Source organism: Myzus persicae, unplaced genomic scaffold (assembly GCF_001856785.1).
Source record: "Myzus persicae strain clone G006 unplaced genomic scaffold, MPER_G0061.0, whole genome shotgun sequence".
NCBI lineage: Eukaryota > Metazoa > Arthropoda > Insecta > Hemiptera > Aphididae > Myzus > Myzus persicae.
In genome coordinates, this window is record NW_019104266.1 from 1,418,442 (window position 1) to 1,428,889 (window position 10,448).

General features: G+C 33.2%; 1 protein-coding gene across 1 annotated transcript; it reads left to right on the top strand.

The window, feature by feature from the left end:
* The first annotated feature begins 350 nt into the window (after positions 1-350).
* On the top strand, positions 351-10,163 carry LOC111040689 (cytochrome P450 307a1-like). Its single transcript, XM_022324694.1, has 3 exons — positions 351-1,555; positions 6,554-7,420; positions 8,353-10,163. Exons 1-3 carry the CDS (start codon positions 1,123-1,125, stop codon positions 8,703-8,705), a joined length of 1,653 nt encoding a protein of 550 aa, XP_022180386.1. The 5' UTR covers positions 351-1,122; the 3' UTR covers positions 8,706-10,163.
* The last annotated feature ends 285 nt before the right edge of the window (positions 10,164-10,448 follow it).

The following is a 10,448-nucleotide window of genomic DNA, read 5'->3' on the forward strand; positions in this document are numbered from 1 at the left end:
CGTTTTTTTTTACGCTCGCGCGTTCTTCCTCTTTTCGTCCGATTCCCACTCACCGCCGTACACACACACGTACAATATAATATTATATGGCACCTTACATACTATGTATATTTATACTCGGATATTGTCGTTATATACGTACGACGATATTCACACTACATAGGCGTGCGAAATAGCGCTGAGCTGCCAGGGGGGGGACAGGGAGGGGGGATCGGAAAACCGAGTGCGCTGCTATAATATTATACTGTACACATATACAACAATAATATGACCGAGACCGATGTCACCTATATATAGCCAGGTCCACACACGGACGCGCGTTATTAGTATATTATACGCGCGTTTTCACTATTTTGTCGGGAGCACGCGACTCCGACACGACCGATTTTTACATAATATAATATACATACATACAGGCGGTTACACACACGCTGCTCCTCTCAGTAAATAATATTATTATATATTGTACGCTTTTTTGTTTTCGGGATAAAAAAAAAGAAACAAAAAAACCCCTTCGCCGATCATCATCAACGCCCAGCAAGTGCTCCGCCGCAGCAACCCCGCCGCCTACTTCACCTGTCCGCGGCCGCAACACGTTCCCGTCATCGTCGCCGTCGTCCTCGCCGTCCTCGTCGTCTCGTGAGATCGCCATCGCCGCAGGCAAAACCCACACTCCAGCCGCCGAAGAACACAATATAATAATAATATTTTAATGATAAATATTATTATCGCATCTACACACGCGCATAATATTAATATTATATTCTACAGCGTTTAGTCTCTTCTCCTTTTTCTCCTTCGTCTCCGTATCCTCCATCTCCTCACTTTTTACAGTGACTCCGTCTGTCGCTCTCTCTCTCTCTCTCTCTCTCTCTCTCTCTCTCACACACACACACACTCGCTCGTCCGTGCTCACAATTGTATTCCTATTATACATTCAACACTGGGCAGCGTGTTTGGGGGTGTGGAGGGGGCGGACGGCCGTGGCCTCTTAATCTGGAGTTGTGTGCGCGCGCCGCGCACGTGTGTGTACTCACCGCCTTCGTCCGGGCGTAGTCACTGGGGGCGCGCTCTCACACAGTACACAGCCGGCGGACCGCGGGCGGCTAACGCAGAGTGGCTATGGACACCGCGAACGGGGTAGTGGCCGGTGCTGATGCCTTTACCGTCGCGCTGTCGCTACTGCTGTTCGTCGTGCTCCTCATTCTGGGGGCCACATCAGCGTGTGGCCGCGGTTTCTGGACCGCTCGCCGTCAACCAGGCACAGCCGCAGTCGCTGCCGCCCGCACCGCCGTGCTAGACGGCCCGACAGCGTACCCGGTCATCGGGGCGCTGCACGCCATGGACGGACACCAGGACAGACCGTTCCGCCGGTTCACCGAGCTGTCCCACAAGTACGGGCCCGTCTACGCCATGGCCATGGGATCGACGCCTTGCGTGATCGTCAACGATTACCCGTCCATCAAGGAAGTCCTAATCACCAACGGTTCTAAGTTTGGCGGCCGGCCTGACTTTATCCGCTACAACGTGCTGTTCGCCGGAGACCGAAATAACTGTGAGTATACCGATGAAAAGTGACGTTTTATAAATATTTAGGGATAAGAATGACATTTATATGAATCCTTCTAATAAACATTCATAATAAGCGTTTAAGTGTTATTGCGATATAAAATCACAAAGATTTTCAATTTCCTATGTTTTTGGGTTACGTGTGGTTTTTCAAAATCTAATCTAATGATCACCACCAAAAATAATAATTAAAAATATAAATGTCATGTTTGCGCGGCAAATAGAGTTCGTCAGCACGGGCTGTAATGGTGACCCCTGATGTATACATTTATATACGTTGTATATTATATTATTATTATTAATATTATAGCTGATTTATTTTTTTTCATTCTATTTCGGCAAATATTCGCACCGCGCTCAAAAATATTATTATATAATATAATAGATTGATGAGCATAATATTCTCGAAAACAAATTTATGGGCGAGAATTTCCCGGAACGAAATTGTTATATAAAGTACAAATAATTTATTTTATTTATGTTTAAAATGACAAGGAACTGGTAGTGTTTAAAAAATATGTACTTAAAAAAATAATAGAATAAGTAGTTAAAACAGCCTCCTCTTAATCTATGCTCAAAGCATAATATTCAGCTGGAAATATATAATATATAATACATATATAATCACTTACCATTTTCTTAAACTTGTTAATGTAAGTATTTTAAATGTAATAAATCTGAACCTGAATTATAGCTTTAAGTGTAAAACGCTCAAATGATGTGAACGCTAATTTTCTGTACATTTATTTTGGTTTACGCTCTATAGCAATTTACAATAAGTACGAATAGGTAACTACTATTAAAAATGAAAATATCATCTATAGATACATCATAATGTAACAATTATTTTAGGAGTAAATAATATAGTATAATAATATGTACATCGTATAACAATATATATTTTTTTGAATGTGTGTATATATACAATTACATATAAAATATTTGTCAATGAGTTTTTGTCTTTTGTGCAATGATAAAACTGAATAATCTTTATGAGTAATAATGATAGATATTATTATAGGTACTCGTTTGACTTGACAAATGGTTTGAATTTGAATTCTAAGCTAAACTATGAATGCATAATGGTTTTTGAATGTGTCATGTATATGTATATGTCCATATTTAGTGTATTGTCAATTTATTTTTCTCGTATAAGGAATGCAACAAACATTTCAAGCTTTCTGTAATAGCCCTATAGTATATATAGATTATAAATCGTATTTAATCGATACTAAGATAATGATTGCATTTTGACCAGCGATTTTTATAAAATTTCTGAAATCTTCAAACGTTAATAATTCTTAAGAGTAAGTAACATACCTTCAATTTAAAAAACCATTATATAAGTATTATATATATATAATTCTATACAGTTGGAAATCTATTTTCAAAACCACGAGCCCTGTGGTCAGATTAATCTTTTCAAAATTTCAAATTCTACGAATTATAATTTTCGCAATTAAGTGTAAGAAAATAACACGCTATATCACTTTATTATTACCATACATCAATATTTTGTTCCACGCGATGACCGAATAATGAGTACCCAATTATTCAAAACCTGGATTCTGTATTCTATTATGATTTTATCCCATGCGCCTACCGCAATAGAAAGTCTAGAGTGTTCCATCGCTATTATTAAATCATATTCGAATTCGAAACGATTCAATGACGTAGATATTCATATTTCTTTCGTTTTACTTTGTTTATTTTTAAAACTGTTTATGTAAGTGGTATGAGTATCTCACTCGTCACTGCTTAAAGTAAACATTGTGAATTATGAAATATTTGTTTTTTTACAAGTATATATAATACTTACAAGAATCCCAACACATCAATATATAATATTATATAATTAATATACTCATTAGTTTTCTGAAACATTTTACGGTTATTATTCGTATGTAGATAATTGTGAATCAACGAAATTCATTATAGTAGACGCTTTTTAAATGGGTACTATATTGACGTAAATATGCATAATATGCACTTTATTACTTTCATTATAATATTACATACGTACTACTGCGGATTTAATTGTTAATCAAATTACCGACTGTACGTCAAAATAAGGATTTACTATCCTATTATTTTCTTCACATGAAATTTAATACTAATTTGGAAGTTCAATTGGGTTCAAATAGTTTTAGACAGAGGTTAATATACTGTATTAAACATCATATTATAAAGTTATTGAACTTTGCCCTGTGGTATATTTTGGTTAACGAAAATATAAATACGAAATATTACTATTGCACATGTTATATAGGTACTTCAGACACTTGTTCTTCCTCTGTGTCACTGTGTCGTTTATATTTTTTTCCCCACCAAATATAATCTTAGACAATTCGTGGTTAGGTTAAGAAAGCTGATCTCATTTTCAAAATATATGCCTTCCAATATTATTTATCATGGTAAATAATTACTAGTTGCAATAGGTTTATGACATTTACGTATTGTATGACTACGGTATCATAGTTGCAACTCATTTCCTGCAAGTACATTGATACACCGTTTCATTCACTCAAGAGGTAAGTTTTTCAATTGTTGAAGATGGCCACATTTTTTTTACCAGGAAATATTTGGGGGAGGGGGCACAGAAAAAAAAGACAGCCAATTTACAAAACACTCACCTATTTTCGTTTCCACATCACTTTACTATGTATAGCATGTTAATTAAAACGTTAATTCAAATAAGAAGACAAAATAACATTAAAATATATTAAAATTTTATTTTAAAACTACTTCGTGTAAAACATTTATTTAATATCATCACAAGATTAATGTTTCATTATAATGCTATTTTTCGCGATGACGGAAATTAGTTATTATAGGTTTTCGAGTTTTAAACTTAGCTCTTTATAATAAATAAGTAAATTGGGTACGAATATTATGAAATTGAAAGTAATTATTATACATCTTATATATTAATATCACGAATTAGATACTAAATAAAGTAATGACTAATGAGCTTTATCATTTAAATAGTCTATACTCTATATTACCTATATAAACCTACTCGTAAATAGATAAATACGCGTTCATTTTTAAAACTTGTAATCTATATAATGTTCCTATAGACACGTTTCGATCAAAGGGATCTTATTGACAAATACTGGTTTGGAGGCCCAGCTGGTAAAACCAAAATTTTCCCACTGACTTTATTAAGTACAAATAAATGTATTCAGTATTATTACACTAAGGGGTTTTAGTATAGGCAAAAATTATACAAGAAAGTCGTAAGATATTACGACGTCAATATAACATGGGTTATGTTTATAAAAAGTAAAAAAAACTTAAATTATTTTTATGTTTACAATTATAGTTGAATATAAATCATTATTTTTTTCTCACCTATATTTTATACAAGATTTTTTAACCTAAACATTCTCATAAAATAAAACAATAGGTTTGTCAGTTCTTATTGTTACAGTTGCTTAACTAAACAGGGAAATCAAAATTATGTTTCAAGGATTTTTATCAGACATCACTAATGTTTTGGCGATGCCACAGGAGTTATTGTTTATTGTTATATATAATTTAATGACTTAATAAATTGTTGGCTCAGCTCCCATAGCCCCCCTCCCGTTTTTGGTCCATACTCCATGGTTTTATTGGAGTTTATCATCAATATAATCAAGTGTACTATAATAAATATAAGTGTAATTCAAATAAAATTTCTTATATTTTAATCGAAAAAATAAAGGAATAATTAGTTCATTTTTATCTAACTGGGCAAAATAATAGCTCAATATTTATGTTTGATATGTGACCATCAAAGGGTCCATTTAAATTGATTATTTTCTAACGGTTTCCTAAAGAAACCACAATTTATTTGACTGTCAAATTAATATTTCCAAACCCTAATGGACCATACTGCCAGTGTCATTGTGCAGGGTTGGTTATTCGTTTAAATCGGACATTATATAGAACGCAATCATCATATAAATAGGTAGTAGTAATGGTACAAATTTAAATATAAAAAATAAGACTCGCTATAGTAGGTAATCACTGAATCACTGCACTAATAATATTAATAATATTATATTATAAACAGTAACTATCAAGTACTACACCATATAGCTGCATTCTACAATTTTAATTACAGATATAGACATTATGTATGTATGAAATATGTTACTGCAGTTATTTTCTAAAGTACCTATTAATTATAGGTACACTTTAATGTATTATCTACTTACAACGTAAACTAAAAATATTTTTATTAAAGCAGTTTTTAAGACAGTATCAAAATTTATTAACATACAAATTTATAACAATACACAAATCATATTTATAATAATCGTATTGTTACAATATTTATAACATCTGTACCTAGGTATTTTTTATCTACCTTTAAAAACAATATCGATCCATAAATAGAATAAGTAAAATAAATAAATTCATATATTATGAAGATATTTTTTTTCATCAGACTATTCATAACAAAACTATAATGTTTACCTATATCATAAGCTGTATAGGCATTTAAAAATAATATTAGGTAAGTAAAACAATTATTTTGTATTTTATTTTGTAATAATTTTGATTTTTTTTTGATTTTTCTAAAAATATAATATACATTTCAGTATGACGATTGATGCTTGGATAAAAATATTCTTAAACAATAAACGTGATCTTTTAGAAAGTAATAGTGTAATGGTCCAACTAGATAAATTATGAATAATTCAAATAATCAGTCAAATATAATATCATATGTTCAATGACTGTTGACTGCGGGTATAGATTTTATTCATAATCCTCTGATAATTCAGTACGTCATGGCATCAGATCGACTGTAATATTATTCAAAATACTAATATAATACATTTTAAATATGTATAAAAAGTAATTCAATAATTAGATATGGGGTTAAAAGTTGGGTTTGTGTCAACATTAAGGTTAAGTTAACCCTAGGTAATAGCCAATAGGTACATCGTTTACGCCATCGGACTAACAATGATGTGTTTTTTCTTTTCTTCAGCACTGGCGCTATGTGATTGGTCGTGGCTTCAAGAAACCAGGAGGAAGATTGCTCGAATGTACTGTTCCCCGAAAGTGTGTTCATCCAACTACGGGCTGCTGGACTCTATTGCTTCCGATGAGCTGGACGTATTTTTGGGATCATTAGCCGAAGTGACCATCCAGGGTTCCGAGCGTGAGGTACAGGTGAAGCAGCCGTTGCTGATGGCCTGCGCCAACATGTTCATCAGGTTCATGTGTACGACGCAATTCGAGTACGGCGACCCTGATTTCCAGAATATGGTCCGCACGTTTGACGAGATATTCTGGGATATCAACCAAGGTTACGCAGTTGACTTCTTGCCATGGCTGAGGCCATTCTACGAGGGCCACATGCGAAAGCTGTCCAAGTGGTCAACGGACATCAGGAGATTCATGATGGATGAGGTTGTGTCGAAGAGGAACAGTTACGCGAAGGCTGTAGCCGCAGCATTAGAAGGCGTTGGTGACCGAAATCATGACGACAATGACGACGCTGCAGACAACGACGAGCAAGAACCAACTGACTTCACTGACGCCTTGCTCATGAGCCTGCGCAAGGAGCCCAGGCTCAAAATGGACCACGTGCTGTTCGAGTTGGAAGATTTTATCGGCGGTCATTCTGCAGTTGGAAACATGGTCATGCTCGCACTGTCTATGGTGGCTACTAGACCTCACGTGGCCCAAGCGATCCGGGATGAGGCCGAACAAGTCACCGGCGGCCAACGATTGGTCCGCCTTTACGACAAGCCGGACATGCCGTACACCGAGGCCACTCTGTTCGAGACCCTGCGTGTCATTTCGTCACCCATCGTCCCTCACGTGGCAACAGAGGATACTACCATCCAAGGTGAGGAAAACGATAGTTAAAGTACTCACAGGACCTGTTGAAATCGTATACCAAGTCCAAAACCCACGTACCTACTTGTGATTTCGACTCCATAAAAAGATTGATAGATCAAAACGTGTCACATTGTCGGATCATTAAATATAAAAAAACACTTTTAGTGTGGGTTAAAAAAGCACAATATTAATTTTAATCTACAAACCAAATATATTATAATAACGCTAAAAATATTTATCAAGTTTACCAAAAAGTTTGAAAAAAACACAACATTTTATTTTAAATTGTGATATTCTTACCACCTAAAATGACTTATGTTTGCAAAGAAGATGAAATTGTTATTCTTATAACAAGTAAAAAAATATTTAATTCATATTTAGTTACATAATATAAATACATATTATACCTAAATAGTAAATAATACATTTTACATTAAAAAAAATACCTAAATACCTACCTACATTTTTAACTTTTGAAGTTACTAACTTAAGTTATTTGGATGCAGCATTAAAAAAACGAGAACCCATACTCGCAGTATAGGATATGACAAAAGTGGACGGTGTTGATTTAGAGATTATTATGTATAGTGCAATAATTTTAATTAAACAATAGTCAAGATAAAATAATAAATAAATAATGTAATATTCTTTCGATATCTACAGTCGGTTCAGCAATTTAATAACAATACATTTTTCGAACATAATATCATAAATGAGGTGAATAAACTAATGATCCGAAATCAGATAAAAAAAAAACATCATGTCATTTTTGGTGACTTGGAAAAATCTTAGAATAAATCCTGATATATAGGGGCCACAGGGTCGCGACTATAATAATATTATATTACAAAAGTATACCTACCTATTATTCAATATGTGATTTTTTAATATGACATGAGCATCTATATTTATATTTTTTTTGCGTTCGTGTACATTTAGGATTCAAAATATCGAAAGGAACTTGCATTATAATCAACAACTTCGAAATCAACAACAGCCCTGCGTACTGGGACGACCCGGAAGTGTTCGACCCCAATCGTTTCATACACTGCAAGTCCGGCGCAAAGCCGTGCATCCGGAAACCAGAATACTTCCTGCCCTTTGGCACCGGCAAAAGGACGTGCATTGGACAACAATTGGTTTCCGGGTTCGGGTTCGTACTGCTCGCCGGCATACTGCAGAGGTACGAGGTAAAGGCCACTGCTCAATTGGCGATACCCGAGGCGCGTCTGGCTCTACCACCCGACACCTATCCTCTGATATTGAAACCTCTCGATGGATGTCGAATATAAATACAAAATATATAGAACAATCTCGTTGACATGAGACTAAAATGGCAATCATTATCGTTGTACATTAAATTAGATAATTATTGTAAATACTCAAACACATATAAAATATAATAAGTATCGAATCACAAGACTGTTTGATTTACAATCTATTCGTATACGATACGTATACATATATGTAAGAACATGACAATAATTTTAACAACATGTTCATTTCGATAATCGATTCAATCGCGTATATTAATAGGTATATAAATATATTTTTAAAATAGACTGAAACACACTGTTTGAAATACATTTTGTATAGGTCCAAAAATGTAATTGTACCTGTAATATTTAAAATAAAATGATAAGTATTCATTCGAATTTGATATCAATTTCAATTTGAATATCATACATTTTTTTGAATGAGTATAAATATATATTTTTTTTACAAAATTGTATTATTTTTTATACATAATATATTTGTTGAATTTGAATTTATATTTATATCACATGTATTTTTTTAATTGTTAGTTAATAAGAAATTAGTTGTTCTACACTTAAGATTTTATCTCCTATGACGTTAAGTCATACTATTCAAATAAAGTATCAACGATAACAGTTAGTATATTCCCAATTGTATCCATGCATTACTATCGTCCATGTATTATAAAATTAAAAAAAATATAAAACAAACTGTATACTTCAATAAAATAAATACAGACCACGATAGATAAAGTGTTTTATTCTTAAAGTATAAAGTAACATTACGTTTTAATAATTATAGTTACATAGACGATAGACCAGTACAAGTTATTTTTTTTCGGAAGTGTTTGTGTAAATAAAAATTTTCCCACGATTACATATACATACTGTTGATAATTTATATTAGGGACCAGGAAGAAGGGCATTCTGAGGAAAAACATTTTCATGTGAAGGTCCCTTATATCTAAAGGGAGGAGTATGTTCGCTCAACTAAATAGTACAATATTAAACTTGTCCACTACTTAATTAATGATTATAAACAAGGCTTCACCACTCTAACCTTTCCAAGCTCTTTACGTTTCTTGTAATACAGTATCCCCGAGACTTGAGAGAGATAAATATTACCTATATAAATTGTATTATTATAAAACAAACAACGCGAGGGCTGGCGAAAGCAATAAGAAAGCAATTACCACCCAGTCTCACAGTTGAAACACAAAAAAGTTTCTTATATTTCAAAACTGATTATGACATATCAGTCATCGCCTTTTGAGGCAGTACAATTGGCTTCAATTTTCAACTTTAAGGGTAATATATCTGCACTGAAAAAAAGATGTTCATTCTACAAACAAAACGCCATTTATTGACCATTTTTATTGGCACAAAGATTTTTTTTATTATTTCAACAAAGTATTGTTCATTGGATACAACATGGAGTAGTATATACTTTATATCGGCCGATTTGCCGACACCCGATTTTCCGACATACTATATTATGATGAATTATACTAACTAATTAAACTTTATTATTTTATAGTAATTTTTTACAAGTCAACTATTAATACTATAAAGTATAAATTAACATTATAAGCTTCTGTTTTCTAAATGAAAATGAAACATTATATTATATTATATTATTACCTATATTTCAATTGTAATATATTATCGTTATTTAACGCGATTTCGTAAAAAATTAAATTTCATACGTTCATAAACTTTTTTCTGTATTGACGCTGGAATTTTTTTTTACAGTTATTTGAAGGAAAACTTATGGATAAC

Bases quoted from the DNA above. Each gene is read 5' to 3' on its own strand.
- LOC111040689 (XM_022324694.1), top strand. From the start codon at position 1,123: ATGGACACCGCGAACGGGGTAGTGGCCGGTGCTGATGCCTTTACCGTC. The intron at 1,556-6,553 runs GTGAGTATACCG...TCTTTTCTTCAG, and splicing joins CGCCGGAGACCGAAATAACT to CACTGGCGCTATGTGATTGG. The intron at 7,421-8,352 runs GTGAGGAAAACG...GTGTACATTTAG, and splicing joins AGAGGATACTACCATCCAAG to GATTCAAAATATCGAAAGGA.